General features: G+C 39.4%; 1 protein-coding gene and 1 long non-coding RNA gene across 2 annotated transcripts in view; both read right to left on the minus strand.

Annotated features, from left to right (window-relative positions):
* LOC150015196 (uncharacterized) overlaps nucleotides 1–12525 on the minus strand; it is a 28769-nt gene extending 16244 nt beyond the window's left edge. The window contains exon 1 of the long non-coding RNA XR_016509973.1: nucleotides 12468–12525. This is a non-coding gene — a long non-coding RNA (uncharacterized LOC150015196). The remainder of the gene's footprint in view (nucleotides 1–12467) is intronic.
* On the minus strand, nucleotides 10964–12443 carry LOC150015197 (trafficking protein particle complex subunit 2). The gene has a single exon (XM_090271705.1). It carries the CDS (start codon nucleotides 12338–12340, stop codon nucleotides 11918–11920), a length of 423 nt encoding a protein of 140 aa, XP_090127831.1. The 5' UTR covers nucleotides 12341–12443; the 3' UTR covers nucleotides 10964–11917.
* Nucleotides 12526–17060: the final 4535 nt, after the last annotated feature.

Genomic DNA, 17060 nt, shown 5'->3' on the forward strand with positions numbered 1-17060 from the left:
GATTGACAAACCTTTAACCAGACTCATCAAGAAAAAAATAAAAAGGACCCAAATAAATAAAATCAGAAATGAAATAGGAGCAATAACAACAGACACCAAAGAAATACAAAGAATTGTAAGAAAATATGAACGACTATATGCCAACAAACTGGCTAACCTGGATGAAATGAATTAATTCTTAGAAACATACAATTTTCCAAAACTAAATCATGAAGAATCAGAGAATATAAATAGACAGATTGTACCTAGTTAAATTGAAGCACTAATCAAAAAACTTGCAACAAACAAAAGCCCTGGACCAGATGGCTTCACAGGTGAATTTTACCAAACATTTCATGACGAACTAACACTTCTTCTCAAATTATTTCATAAAATTCAAGAAAAGGGAAGGTTCTCAAACTCATTTTATGAGGCCAGCATTATCCTAATTCCAAAATCAGATGAAGACATTCCAAAGAAATAAAATTATAGGCCAATATCCCTGACAAACATAGACACTAAAATTCTCAACAAAATATTAGCAAACCAAATACAGCAATGCATCAAAAAGATCATACACCATGATCAAGTGAAAGTTATTCCAGGAATTCAAGGTTGGTACAACATTCACAAATAAATAAATGTGATATACTACATAAATGAAATGAAGGATAAAAACCACATGATTATATCAATAGATGCAGAAAAATCATTTGAAAAAATCCAGCACCCATTTGTGATAAAAATTCTCAGGAAAGTTGGATTAGAGGGAACATACCTAAACATAATAAAGGCCATATATGACTAACCAACTGCCAGCATCATCCTCAATAGGCAAAAACTGCAAGTATTACCCCTAAGACCAGGAATAAGACAGTTATGTCCACTTTCACCTCTCTTATTCAACATAATACTGGAAGTTCTAGCCACAGCAATTAGATAAGAAGAAGAAATAAAAGGCATCCAAATTGGAAAGGGAGACGTAAAACTGTCATTATTTGCAGATGGCATGATACTATACATGGAGAGTACAATGTATAGTTTGATTCCAAAAAGATTTCACCAAGAAACTACTAGAACTGATAAATGAATTCAGCAAAGTAGCAGAATGCAAAAACAGACATCCAGAAATAAATTGCATTTTTATATGCCAATAAGGAATTAACAGAAGGGGAAATTAAGAAAACAATCCAATTCACAATTGCTACAAAAAGAATAAAATACCTAGGAATAAACCTAACCAAGAATGTAAAAGACCTGTACTGAGAAAGTTATGACATTGAAAAAAGAAATAGAAAAAGATACAAATAAGTGGAAGCACATGTCATGTTCATGGATAGGAAGAATTGTCATTAAAATGCCCATATTACCCAAAGCAGTCTATAGATTCAATACAATTCCTATTAAGATTCCAAGGACATATTTCACAGAACTAGGACAAATATTTTTAAAATGTATATGGAACCACAAAAGGCCCCACATAGCAATAGCGATCCTGAGAAAAAGGAACGAAGTTGGAGGAATCATGCTACCTAATATCAAACTGTACTATAAGGCCCTAGTAATCAAAACAGCATGGTATGGGCATAAAAACAGACACATAGATCAATGGAACAGAATAGAGAGCCCAGAAATAAAGCCACAACTTTATAGCCAATTAATATTTGACAGTGGTAGCAAGCACATACAATGGGCTAATGATAGCTTATTCAATAAATGGTGTTGAGAGAATTGGATAGATAAGTACAGAAAAATGAAACTAGGCCATCTTGCTACACCACACACAAGAATAAATTTAAAATAGAACAAAGACTTAAATGTTAGACCCAAAATCATAAAAATTGTGGAAGGAAACATAGGCAATAAAATCTTGGTCATTGCTTGTAGCAATATTTTATTGGATATATGTCCCCAGGCAAAGAGAACAAAAACAAACAAACAAACAAAAAAAATGGGTGGGGGGATTACATCAAACTAAAAATTTTTTGCACAGCAAAGGAAACCATCAACAAAATAAAAAGACAACCCACAGAATGGAAGAACATATTTGCTGATACATCTGATAAGTGGTTAATATCCAAAATTTATGAAGAACTTACAAAACTCAACACCAAAGAAAAGAAACAACCCAATTAGAAAACGGGCAAAGGACCTGAATAGACACTTCTCCAAAGAGGACAAACAGATGGGTGACAGACATATGAAAAGATGCTCAACATTAGTAACCATCAGAGAAATGCAAATTAAAAACACAATGAGATACCATTTCACACGTGTCTGAATGGTTATCATCAATAAATCAACAAACAAGTGCTGGCAAGGATGTGGAGAAATGGGAACCCTTTTGCACTGTTGGTGGGAATGCAGACTAGTGCAGCCACTGTGGAAAGCAGTATGGAGATACTTCAAAAAATTAAAAATGGATCTGCCTTTTGATTCAGTGATTCTGCTTCTGGGGATATAGCTGAAGGAACCCAAAACACTAATTTGAAATAAGATAAGCACCCCCACATTCATTGCAGCGTTACTCACAATTGCCAAGATATGGAAGCAGCCCAAGTGTCCATCAGTAGATGAGCAGATAAAATAGCTATAAGACGTTTACACAATGGAATTCTACTCGGCCATAAAAAGGAAGAAAGTTTTACCCTTTGTGACCGTATGGATGGACTTGGAGAACATTATGCTAAGTGAAATAAGCCAGTCAGAGAAAGACAAATACAATGTGATTTCACTCGTATGTGGAATCTAATGAACAAAAGAAATTAACAAGCAAAACAGAAACAGACTCATAGATGGAGAGCAGATGACAGCTGGGGGGTGTATGTTAGGGGGTGGAGAGAGTGAGCAAAGAGGAAAAAGAATTCATGGACATGGACAGCAGTGTGGTGATTGCTGCGGGGAGGAGGGTAAAAGGGAACTAAATGGTAATGGAAAAAAATACAATAAGGATTGAATTTTTTTAAAAAGCCACTCACAAACAGGGAGAAAGTAATGGCACCAATTGTCAGGCCCACTTTACCTAATCCCAAGCAATTTGCATACCTATGCCCTCCATCCATCCTCCATTCCCTTCCCACAATGGTTAGTAGTATTATTTGGCCAATAAATGTTAAAGATAAAATGGAAAACACAGGTTTTCAGACCACACCAAAAAATCGTCACAACGAACCTACGTTTGCTGCCTAACACTGGGTAATTTTATAAAAATTTATAAAATATATGTTTGAAAAACTCACCAAAGATCATACAGCTAGAAAGTGGTTGAGCTGGGATCCAAACTGTCTTCCTTTAAAGTCCATGCTGTTAATGATTGTACTCCACTGCTTCTCAGATCTATTTTTATATACTTTTAATATGTTATACAATATATCTCCAGATTATTTTTCAAGGGAGCTATAAATGTGGTAACAAAAGAGAAATAATGATCCAGGCCGCCCACTGGTTTCCATTTTCTCTCTCCTTTCCATTTTCTCCTCTCCTTTTCTTAATTTTTAGTCACAACTATCTATATGCATATCTAACACACTGAGCCTTTAAAACAACAACAGTTCAAAGATTCAATTATTCTGAAAAAAACAACTACAATATGTGAAGGGGTCTCTGAGATCTGTCTTGGTGACAAGCCTCTCCCAGCGGGGATGAGGCAGACTTGTTCACAATGCACAGAGGAAACAAGCGCTGCATCCCTACCTGTCTTCCACCGATTCCTGCGGCTCTGGAACTTTGACCAATGCCCCAAAGTTGATCATTTCAAGAAAACATACCCACAAGAGCATGCAATCCTGGTATCTGATAATGCCTGGGATGGTTTAGGCAAATAAGGAGAACTCCAAAGAAAGGAAAAACACAGCACTTAAGTCGGTCGTGGTGAAACTGGATCATTGGCAGGCACAGTTGTTCTGTTGGAGCAGGATGGTGCCATCTTTGTACAAGAGTTCTTGTTTAATTATTTGAATATTTTGATGGCTTTTATCTACATACGTGCACAAAAATAGGGCTTAAAATGGAAATATAAATACTAGTACTATTGAAAAGAAGAACAAGTCTCATAAACTGAATACTATTAAAATAAAGATGGAAAACATTGGCCAAGCCAAAATCAGAGAAACCTTTGCCTCAATTGAATGATGTTGGACTTCAGTCATTATACCATGTGTCCAAGTGGTGAATGAAAAGAACTAGAGAGCACAAACAAAATGCTAGAAACATGTAATTAAAGGCTATTTGCAACAGATAAATCACTTCAGTAGTGCAGATTTGTTCACATGTTCAGGAATGCATTATGTACAGATGTACATAGCGGACTGCTTGTACTTAGCTGTTTTGTCTCTATGCCTATTCATTTAAGCTAAACAAACAAGTTAGATGTCAGAGGGATGAAGACTGCAAAATAAGCATAAGAAAAGTAAAACAACTTCAGATCCAGGAGTTAGGGCAAGCATCCAGATTTCTACATGGGGAAGAACTGAGGTTAATGCAGCGGCAAACCAACACCCAACAGAGGCTCAGGCACAGGCACTACTGCTGATGGACAGAAAGCCTTCGGGGTGCTGCCTTCTTTCACACGTAGCAGGGAAAAGAAACTAGATACGTGAATTGTATACGGGAATTGTATTCAAGTTCACGTTCTAAGGAACAGTTAAATAAACAACCTCAGAGCACAATGTCCTATGCCTAGTCCCAGGAATTTCTTGAACTGTGATGAAAGTCTGCCAGTGAGTGCCCAACTCTGTCTCCAATTTGCAGTCACAGTTTTCTTCTTCACTCAGACACACCAATGGTTTTCTTTGCTACACACACCTACCTTCATCAGAGTGCCTTTCCTCACACTAAATAAAGTGGAGAGAAAATTTCTACCCACCCACTCATTAGGGACTACAAGACTCAACTCACACCCTGCAAACCTCAGGATGGATGGAACATGAATCCTTTTAACTACCTGGGCACAGTAGCTGACTATCAGGAAACTGCCTGTGGCTTCCACACGTTGCCACACTATTTACACAGCTGATGGAAGTTTGCCCTGGTAGAGGAATTTGGCTCTAGAGGATTCCCTTAGAATTCCCAAAGGGCTCATTCACCCTGCACACCCGCACAGATGCCTCTGGAGGTAGGAACAGTGGGGTTCATTTTCTAACTTCCTCTTCACACACTATAATTCTACACATTTATTTAAAAGTGGGGGAGGGGTTGCAGAAGAGCAGGGGGAGCTGCAAAACCTACATTATATGAAATATTTGCAAAAAAATATTTTAAGTAAAGTCAACAACCCCCTTCCCCTGCAAGCATTCCTCTGTTTCACTAGGCAGCCTAAACTCTTACCCTTCATGTTCCTAAGCATGAAGCAGGGCTGGAGCGAGCCTCCCAACAGAAAATGAACCTTTCCAAGGCAGAGAGAGGGAGCCTCAAAAAATCAACCAACTCTCAAAGCAGCAAGGAGAGAAAGAGCTTTCACATTCTTCTCCTTTAATAATTTAAAGCCTTGCTATTAGCAGGGGAAGGGAAAATATCAGACACAGGATTTTATCATGACAGTAAGACACAGCAGACGTAATAAGATAGAGGGAATAATTTCCTAAAGCTTTTTTAAAGATAAGGATCAATTTTTATTCTGTCAATTATTAAAATATGTTAGAAACGACAGTGAGCTATTAATTTCTCCAACTCTCACACCAACTGCCAGCGGTGGGGCGTGCTTTTCCTAGCTGTGAATAACGTCTTTCACTAAGAAATTGGTCAGGAAACAACTCTCCATTCGGGCAAGAGGTGTATATGAGATGTAAATGTATATCCAGAATGTTCCCTTTCTTAATTTCCTTCTCTTGCTGCTAATTTTCTCCTCGCCTAAATAATTAATCTTCCCACACTACTCAAATAAACTCCATCTAAAACAGCTCAGCCTGAAAAAGATGATGGTGATACTGATGATGATGATGATCAGGAAGAGGAGAAGAAGCAGAAGGAGGGATGGCGAGGAGGAGGAGGAGACCGATCCTCCCACATATATCTCACTTTTTTTGTGGGAGGGCAAAATTGTAGGCTTAGGTTTTGGTGCCCAAGTCTCTGAGTTTGACTCTGTACTCTGCTAAATGGCAGCAACTTTGGACAGGTTACTTTCATCTCTATTTCCTTATTTGCGATATGGGAAAAATAGTAATTTCTAACTTTTGCAGTGGTTGTGAAGATTAAACATGACACACCTTAAATGGTATCTGAAACAAAGTGAGCACTCAGTAAACCTTCAGGATTGTAACTTATTAGCTCTTCTATTTCTAGACGATCAGACTCAAGCAGAGCACACAAGGACAGAAGGCAAACAACACTGATTAGAGGAAGAAAAAGTCACATATAGAAGTGTTCTGAACTCTTAGTGAAATAGAAGTAAATGAAAGTCAATGTAGTCATCCTTTTATGAAAGGAATAAACATGATATTATACTGGTGATGACTTACAGGCTAATGATTAAAAGAGGTGGGAGAAAATGCTCTTTCTGTATACATGTTAACAGGCAGAGTTTTGTTTGGAGAAATTAAGGAGAATTTAAGAAAAAAGCAATTTAAAAATGGCCCAAGAATTTTTAAAAAAGAAAAGAAAAGAAATGCTTAAAAAAGAAAAGTTTAATGAATAAGCAACAAACTAACTTCCTGTTCAGATGATCTCCATAATAATGCTGGTGTTTGGGAACAGAAGTAACCTCATATTATAGGCTTTTTGGGATTCAAGGAAGGAGTTGCACTATAAATTATCCTGTGCTCTGGGGATTGAGTTAGACCCACAGTGTAACTTGATCTCTGCACTCACCCATTTCAGAAGGTCCAGCTTAAACCTTTTCCCATCGCCTCAAAAGAGAAATTTGGCCTTGTGATTAAGAGAAAAGAGGTCAGAATGGGGAAAGTGGGGTGAGAGGACTAGAAAAACTTAATAGCTATGTGGTTACATCTTTGCAGAGCATCACTGTTTTCTTCTGAAAAATGGGGCTACATCAGAGGGCTGTATGAGCCTTCAATGTGAAAGCGTGTGTTGGGGATGAATGTCTCCCACCAGAAGGGGCAGCTGGCAGAGCCTAACCAGGTAGTTCACTTTACAGATAAGATAACTAAGATCTAGGGAAGTTAAAGTCTAGCCCAAGGTCACACAGTAAATTCATTTCAAAGACTGGATTAGAATTTAAATCCTGATTCCTAATTCTGTATTTTTGCACCAAACGTGCTTTCTCCTACATGGAGCTTTGCAAATATTCTCCCAGGTTGATTTTGTCCTTTTCTGAACAACTGCATTTTCAACCAATACCATCAGTATAGCACTTGAATACTCTCAAATAATAAATTTGTTCCTTCAACTACATAATAAGTTCCTTGAAATGACAGAAGAGGTTTCAAATGTCTTTTATCTCTCCAAAGGTATTTACTCAAATGCTAGGTACATAATATTGTTAATTGATAGAGTGGTTTCTTTAGGAAGAGGTTTTACTCTGAATAAAATGTTATTGTGGGGAAGATGCTGAGCAGCTGTTCAGGTCTGCAGAAGATTAGATCAGAAGAAATGGGTTTCCAACATGCCCAAAGAGACGCATAAAAAATTAATTGCAAGGGAACTTAAACACAGGACCAAAAAAAGGCTGAATGAAGGCTCTCTCCTCATGTAAATGTTTTTAAAAACAGTCTATTTTTAGACAAAATATAGGTTGACACGGGCCATTGGTTCCTAACCTGTCATCAGTAAACCCCAAATATTGAAGTTACTGCAAAAGATCTGCAAATTGATTTGCACATCAAACATTGTAGAATGAATAAATAATGTCGTGTAGCTATGTATACAATAATATTCCCCCCACCCCCAATGCATGAGCAGTCTAATTTGATCTAATAAAATACAAATTCTTTGAAAGAATTGTGGATTTTTTGGTAACTTTTGTCCATAATGTAATTCTTTAATTAATAAATAAAACAGTGACTAACATTCATTAAGCACTTAGTGTGGCAAGCACTGTGCTATGTTATAGGGATTACATTGTTTATCTTTTATTGGCACCCTGAAGGCAGATACAATTGTTATCCCTATTTTCTACAGAAGAAAGTGAGATTTGGAGAATTTAAGTAAGTCTCCCTTTGGTTTTATTGGTGATAAATAATAAACCTGGAATCTGACTCCAAATCTTGAGGTATTACCCATTGTCAGGCCACTTTTCTAACTGACAAAGTGTAAAACAGTTTAGTTAAATTTTATCCATGTCTACGTGTGCAGGAGATAGCTGTTTAACTCTGAAATCTGATGTTTAAAAAAGATTCTCACATCTGCAAGGGTTAGTCGTGGGCAGCCGTCCGTCTCGAGAGACGATGGTGTGTAGCTTCTTAAGAGTCTATCTGCACCGCCGAGAATGGCTGTGCAGTCCAACTCGGGAGTGACACGGTATCTGTCTCCTCCCGTGTTGAATCGACATCTTGTGATGACGCTAGAGTGTCCTCTCCAGTGAAGCTGAAGCTACAGAGCCTGGGCAGGGTGATATGGAGGGTCTGCTGTTGCCCATGCAGCAGACCCCCCTTCTCTTCGCAGCTGAAGGGTCCAAGGGAAAGACGGAGTCAATACAGCTTGGCTTCAGGTGCGCCGCAGGAGTTGCCGGTGTTGACTACAACGTCGAACCGCCTTAGGGACTCCGGCTCCGGATTTTCCGTCGGGGTCTACTCCCTTAGCCTTTCCCCTGAAGAGGTATGCCGCAAGGCAGCGGAGGTTTTTTGGAGTCAGAGTTTTCCTTCTCTGACAAGGGTTAGTAACAGCACCAATACAGGTGGAAGGTGGTTCTCCTGCTTAAGCAAGCTAGGTGCTCAGAACTAAGGGATTTAAGTGGTTGATTTCTAAAAACTGCTCTAAGCCAGGAAGTCTAGCATTCTATACTTCAGATAAGCATTTCCTGAAGTAGATTCTGCAGAATTCTGGTCCCAAGGGATGCTTCACAGAAAAAGGTTTCCATGCTCAAACAAGTTTGAGAGACACCATAAACCAAAAGAACCACCTTACACAAAAGAGCACCTTCTCTTTTGGAAATTCAAAATTACACTTTCACACAGTAAAATCTCTGAGAAGTTCTGCACAGCACTGGATTGCACAAAATTAAAAATGCTCTCTTCTCAGCAAGGAAAACTTTTTCATTTTGTGTAATCCAGAGTACTCTAAAATTATTTGGGCTTCAAACCCCTTCTGTAAATAGCTATTTCATAGATTTAGTTCCACCAGACATTTGTAGGTTATAACCTAACTTTAGCACTTAAAACATTCTGTAGTAGGTTAGGAAAAGTGACCTTCTGAAAGTCTTCCAAAAACTGTCATTTTGTAGGGGTACTGGCTTTCAGGAAACTCTGTAGTCTAAAGGTATAGTGATCTAAGAATTATACAGACTATTAATATTTGTGTTTTTTTTTTAAGCTAGGAATAAAATTTTTATAACAATGACACTCTGAAGGTTATGGTTTTCTATTTTTCAAAATCTATTCTAGACTAACAGTTATCAAAATCAAACATCATCAGAATTACCTGGAGGGCTTGTTAAAACAAGAATTGCTGAGCCCACCCAAGCGTTTCTCATTAAGTAGATGTAGAATGAAGCCTGAGAATTTACAGGACTAACAGGTTTCCAGGCAGTGCTATTGCCGCTGGTCTGGAGACTCTAGCATGGGGAACCGCTCCTTGTGGTTTCAGGAATTGTAGCCCAAGCAATAAGCCAGCGCCCCCCCCCCCCCGGGCCCCCCGGGAGACCTTTAAGTCTCAGCAGAAAACCGAAAGGCTGTGTGGCAGATAGGACCAAAGGCTACTCAGAGGGTTCCCTTGGAAACTGGATTTAAAGAATGCATATTATGCTTTAGAGCTTGCTCCGCTTTTCTTATCTCTTAGTTAATTATAAACAATCTGTAGCTAAAAATGTATGAAGCCTTGCCCCTGATGTCAGCATGGCATCAGGATGTTCAGCAGACCCTGACACAGACTGGTCACTGTGTTCTCTATATTGATATCTGTAATCAGTAACTGTCAATTGTAAGACAAGCATCTGAAAGCTTATTGATGATTCACAAGTCTTGACCTTGTATCTCCCGAATCCCCTCCTCAATAAAAGGCACAGGAAATGGAAGTTTGGTGCTTTCCCCACTAGAGGGAACAGCCACCTCCCATTCCCCCCATACAAAATATAGTGTCCTGGATAAATTTGTTCCACCATGGTCCTGAAACCTCTGCTGGACAGAGAAGTTTCCAACTGAGCTGGGGCATTGCAGGCAGCTCAGCCTCACTCTAGCACTCGTCTAGGCCTCTTGCATTAGATTGAGATCATGAAGTAGAAGATGAGAGATGTTTGTTATCTGTTTCCATTATCCAGGGCTGTTACCTTTTCTCTTACTTTCTGTAAGTTTACTCTAGGATTTTTAGCCACATATCTACGGTGTTTTCTTTGTACTTTAAATCTTTTACTTAAAAAAGTTTCAGAAGCTTCAGGAATCAAAGATGAAGAAAGGAGTTAGGAGACTAGGGTTCCTTTGATCAAGCTTTAATAGAAGATATTCTGAAAATATTCAATATTAATCTGTTTAAGAGCTATCTCTTATTTCCCATTTAATCATATGGATGAAATTTCAGTAGCAGGAACTTATTTTTGTCCCTTTGACGGAGTGACTAAGTAATATTTTGTAGCTATAGACAAGTTTTACATCACTGACACTTGGGGTGGGAGTTCATTCACTAGGACCCATAGACCTTTAATTCTAGCCCTCTAATTTCCATAATAGAAATTTCTATGATGCTATAGAAGCTATAGCATCAAGGGGTCCTTTAAAACAATGGTGATTATAAATGTTGCTGCAGAATTACAAAATTGCCATTGCCTGGTATAATAGATGCGTTCCTGGGAAACTGTAAGTCAAATTACCATCATTTGGATCCTATTTACATGTTCTAATTTTAGATAGGCCCACCTGACACTGTTTCTTTTTTTTTTTTTTTGGACAAACATCTTTATTTAATAGACAGGGGGAAAATTATCCATCAAAGATACAAGACCAAACTTTGAATTACTTGCGCAATTTATTCAGAATGGAACAAAATTCTTCAACTGTTCACAATTAGCACAGAAAATCCATGGTTATATTACTTGTTTTTTGAGCGACATTTACTCATTTTCAGTAAGATCCCACACTTGTTACAGCGTGAGAGGCCACTCCGGCTTCTCCGGTGTACAGCTAGGAGTGCAGATGTTAATAATGCGAGCTTTGCTTTGTTTACAACGCTAAGATTGCCTTACAAATTTTTACTAGCACAGATATCAACAGGTGTATTTCATCCTTGGTATACAGTCTACGGGAAAGGAAATAAAAGAACACGACCCGGCCCTTTGGGCCCAGCCCCTCATTCCAGAAGGACAGCAGGATCACTGTTCCCAGTCTGAGATGGGGCAGGCATGTGGCTTTGAGCACTGCAAAAGCTGTCTGCTTCAGCTTCCTGGGTAGCACTATGCAGAGTGCCTGTACATTTTTATAACATCTACAGGTGTATAGGTAAGCCCAGGTATGTGCTATCAACTTCATTCCCCACTGCAGACGCTTTAGTTTCAGATCTGTCTGCCAAATCCTGCCAGTGACATTCGGTTCTGGACTGTTACATCAAGATCAAGCTATCTGAATGACGAAAGTCAAAAGTTTATTTTCAGATTTTTAAAATAAAGGTGTTTCAAGGTTATTGATAAAGAACTCCTTATAAATAACTATTCCTAAGCAACTAATGATCTATTGATAATTCTAAGAAAGTAGTATTTTTTACCAACCATAAAAGTAAAATTCATTAGGTTTAGATAAATTGAGACATGTAAAACTTTTCCAGGCTATTTTATCAAGTAACTTAAAATGTGCACATTCCCGAGTATATCCTGTTGTGACATTCGTTCCGAATTTCCTTGTCTTCAGCTTAAAAGGTGTTTCTTCCCAAGAAACTGGACTTTTCTGTCAAATGCACTGGATCGAATAGGAGAATTGGGTTCATAAAATGGATTCATTGCAAACTTTATGTATAAATCGTAGACATCAGTAAAGAAGTTCTTTATTCCATCTTCTTGCCTTATGTCATGAAGCATAATAAATCTCATATGACCTGCAGTAACGAACGCTGAAACAAACCACTCATTGAACTTGTCCACAGTTTTCAAGTACATGTTGTTTGACAGCCACATGTTCTCGTCTACCAGGTCGAGGGCAGCGTGAGCTATGAACTGGTTCAGATGCCGATGGTCGTCTTTGGATTCTGCTTTTCCAGCTGGCAAAAACTCCATTTCAAAAACTGGATTATCATGGTGGCCGACAATTACAAAGTAAAAGCTTCCAGACATTGTCTTCAATGTACGGCTCCTGCGCCGAGACTCAGACCATTTAAATATCCTGGGAATTTCAGGGGCAGCAACCCGCCTCCCGCAGCTTCCGGACGGTCGGACACTCCTCCCTGACACTGTTTCTTACCTCTTTAGTTTGAGGTCTCTGCTTCTTTTTTCCTCCTTCCCCATCCCTATCGACCTGTCAAGGAAGAATGGACAGAATCTAGTCATTACTGAGCATCTTCTAATGGCTACATCATTTCATCTATATCAAACTGATCCCAAGAAAAGTTGAGGCCCAGGTTCTGGTCACATGGCTAAATGGCAGCATTAGGACATAAGTCAGCTGTAACCAGTCCGAAGTCTACTCCCCTTTCACACTCACCTCTCACCAGCTACTTTGCTTCAAGTCCTTAGTGATCCTTGGATGGAATAGGGGAACACCCTCTTTAAGGACAAGTGTAGGGGAGAATTATTTGGGGTTGGGATGCATTGCTCATAATCTAAAAACTCTTAAATGATCATTTTCACATATATGTCACCACAGAGGTGAAAATATCTGAAACGGAATGAGGCAGAATGGGTGCTAAGTAATAGATAAAAAATGTTTCACTCAGAAAGATAAAAACTGTTACACCTTTACAGATTCTGGTTTAATAAACCTAGGAAATACCCCAAGGGTGTAAAAAATTTTTTTAAAAAATACAGTTTGAAAGTTCTCCATGAGCACATTTACTTTACTCTGAGGCTTTGGAAGGCACAGGCAGCATTTATCTCTGTTCTAACTGTAGGGAAAACACCACACTAACACGCTAGCACTGCTGTGGTCACACAAAGCAGATCATGGTCAAAGGGAAAACATCGCATGGACCAGACCCTGAAACACTGTGCAAACAGAGTTCTCCCAAGTAAGCCGAGCCCTGCCCACAGAGCATTCTTGAGGGCTTAGTATATGTGTAAGCTGAGTTCCCCGCAATTTTATGGAAGTGTGATCTTAAGTTTTAAAAGGAGACCACAGAAGTTGACAATGACCTAAACCAGCCATTAATGTCAGCCTTTCAGCAGAAGAGAATGTTACTGATGAATCCAGGCAACTACACAGGGCTGATCTGCAGCTCTGGAACCAGGCAAGAAATTGCCTGTTTTAATAGTTACTGGATTTGAGAGACAAGACAATTGGGCTGTTCATGTTACCTCTGGGAAACTGGTTGTTAAAAATAAACCAGGTTTGTGACTAGAGCTCTACTACTTTGGGATCTGGTTGATTTTTCCAGATTAGTTTCATAACCTTATGTTAACAGAAACCCAGACTCTTCTGAGCAGCCTTAAATGTCACTATTCTGCATAGATTGGTACCAACTCCTCGTTCATTCAGTGTCAGGATTTCTAGATCAGAAACATAGACCAACATTTAATTAACAGGAATTAAATGAAGTTCCTACTTTCTTTCCTTCATGTAAGATTTACTGACCACCAACTCTTTTGAGAGACACTAGTGATACAAAGGTGATAAAACATGGTCTGTTCCTTCAGGGGCCTCAATCTATCCACTAAATAAACATGAAGTGCACATGACATGATAACAGGACAGATGTTGTTACAATAGAAGACAGAATATCATGGGAGACCAGAAAGTAGCAGCCTACTGCATCATGCTTCACAGAGATGACATTCAGTCGGGTGGTAATTGATGACTCTGAGCTTGTCCAGTGGAGCAGAGGCTGACGGAAAGAATTCTGTAGGCTGAGAGATCACATACCACCTCGTGGCAATTGGGTAGGACACAGTGTGTGAGAAAACGGTGAGACGTTGTGTGTGGTTGCAGCAAGAGTTTGAGGGAATGATGGAAGAAACAGTAGACAGCCTCGATCTCAGCTAGGGCAAGGGTTTGGGGTGGACTTGAAAAATGGAAGGTGGGTTTCTAAGACTGCTGAGGCAGAGATTCACTGGGGTGGGGTGTGGCAGATGGGATGCAATCCCAAGGGGATAACTAGTGCTACCAAGTGCGCAATCCACATACATCTGGACAAGTTTTTGCTGAAGGAAAGTCCAAGCCTAGTGATGACCCGCACCAGTTTAAGCCACTGCTACTGTTTTTCGTATAGATTAGGAGAGAAAGAAAGCCCTCTTCTTTTTTTCCCCCAAAGGATACTAAATCACCCCCTATGTACACTGGCCACTTTCCCTCCACATCTCACCTCTCCAAAGCATCTTTCACATTGCTGCCAGAGTTGTCTTCCTAAAAGACAGTTTTAAAACCTGACCTCTCAGTGGCTATAGAGTCTGAAGCTCAAATTCTTTAGCAGTCTTAGCTTTTCCTCATACAACACACCTTCCTACCCTTCTGTGCTTTTGCTCATGTAGAAATGACATCCTTTATCCCCCTATTCTCAATCTGTCAAAATTCTATTTGTCCATCAAAATCCAGCCTGATGGTCATCTCAATAAAGCTTCCTTTAATTCTTCCTGTCATGAGTATTCCTTCCTCTTAAACTCCTATCATTTTGCTGGTTCCAACTAAGTACCTATTTATTCTGTCTTGTGTTTTAGGAAGTTTTTCTGTTTTGTTCTGTTTTGTTTTTGTTTTATTTATTTATTTTTTTGGAGTGGGCATTTTGACTAGGGAAAAAGGAGAGAAGGAAGGGAAGAAGGCTGGCTTCTGAGTAGGCACAATAACTGACTTTAGGAATCAGGTATGCAGAGGCAGATGAGCAGTAAGTAAATGAGACAGGATTAGAAGTCAAAATGGAATATTATACTTTCCAAAGATGGTTGCAACAATATTTCCCATGGTATTCTACAATGTGGCCTCTCATCAAGAAATGAAGCTTATTTCCTTCCACTTGAATCTGGGATGGCCCTATGACTCACTTGTAATCAACAGAATGCTGCAGAGGTAATGCTGCATGACTTTTGGGGCTATGTCAGAAAAAGCTATGTGGCCTTCTCCTGGTTTTCTTTCTTTCATTTTTAAAAAGATTTTATTTCCTTATTTTCGGAGAGAGGGGAAGAGAGGGGAAGAGAGGGAAAGCGAGACATCAGTGTAGTTGCCTCTCGCAGGCCCTCAACTGTGGACCTGGCCTGAAACTCAGGCATGTGCCCTGACCAGGGATCAAATCAGCAATCTTTTGGCTCATAGGCCAGAACTCAATCCACTGAGCCACACCAGCCAGGGCTCTTCCTGGGTTTCTTGGGATGCTTGCTCAGCCTCCATGTAAGATGTCCAACCATCCTGAGATGTGCTGTAGATACCATGTGCAGGTGCTCTGGCAGATAGTCCCAGCTGAGCTCACACTTCCAGCCATCCCCACAAAGGTTCCAGGTGTGTGAGTAAAATCATCTTAGTCTCTCTTGACCGGCACATCTGTCGGCTAAGTACCACTGAGTGACCTCAGCCATCTCAGGAGGAACAGAAGAATCTCCCAGCTGAGCTCTGCCCCAATTCCTGACGCACAGGATCCGTGAGACATAATATAACTGGTTTAAGTTACTAAGTTTTAGAGTGGTTTGGTACATAGCAGTATATATCAGAAATGCCAGGAAATGAACCCTAAGATCCTGCCTTTCATTCCTAAAGCTAATTAGTATTCTGAAAGAGTTGTCATCACTGACCAATTCACGATGAAAACTTCTGGAATCTCCTGAAAACATTTCAGGTGATTGGTGAGAACCAGGAAGTGACTTGGGTCCTCACTGTGAACATGAGGCCAAAAGCCACTGGGGACTCAGAGGCTATCAGCAAAGGGCAGTGTTCTCATCTGACCAGTAGAGAGGGTCCCATCATAGGCCTGCAGAAGCTCACTACACTTGGTAGAGGCATAAATCAGGGGTCAGAGGCATGAGGACATTCTTCATACCTGGCATACAGTAGAGATTAGAGGCTCAATAAATATCTGTTGTGTGAATAGGCTGAATCTAGGGACCAGCAATAATATTGGTGGCACTGTTTACTGAGAGGCAGTGGGCAACTGAAGCATCACGGGTGGCCATAATGAGCCTGTAATTGGGTCTGTGATGCAGATTTGGACTTTCTTTTGAGTCATTTTAGGCAGTGTAGGCTGGAGGGTCGAATTCAGGCTTCTGGAGGCTCTCTGTGGAGGCAGTTTCTGAAAATTCTGGCTGGAAGTCTTGACCTCATAAGGTAACCAGCCTCTGTGCTTATCATGAGCATCTTCACTTGAAGGTTATACTTGTTACTCACATAGTATTTATATTTCCCTTCCCCTCATTCTCTGGGTCTTACTAGTGAAGTGTTAGCACACAGATATCCCTCTAATAGTTTTCAACCATTATTCTGAACATAAAACAAAACATTCCTTTTTTCTGAACTCATAACAGTTTCTTTCTTCTAAGGACTAATTTAAGATCTCTCGTACTGATTTAAACCTATTAATGCCTAAAAGAGAGGCTGACTCAAAAACAACGTACAGGCCCTCCTACTTTTCCTGAAAAGGAAACTATAAGAATTCTGATCTCTTAAGCAGCTTTCTTCTACAGAAAAATAGATCAGAAACATGTTCTATATTTTCAGAAGACGTTTAATATTTTTATTCAAGGAATATTTTTGAAGCCATAGTTCTGAGAATGTGCTTTAAGCTAAAATTTTATGAGAGTAAGGTTTTCTTATAATTTTCAAATGGCTAGAAATTTTATTAGCCAAATCTTATTTTCATTAAATTGGCAACAAGTTATGTAGTTTTCAGGATTAAAATGGCATTATTTTCCTCATGTAAATATT

This window comes from Furipterus horrens, unplaced genomic scaffold (assembly GCF_987537825.1).
Source record: "Furipterus horrens unplaced genomic scaffold, mFurHor1.1.pri manual_scaffold_3, whole genome shotgun sequence".
NCBI lineage: Eukaryota > Metazoa > Chordata > Mammalia > Chiroptera > Furipteridae > Furipterus > Furipterus horrens.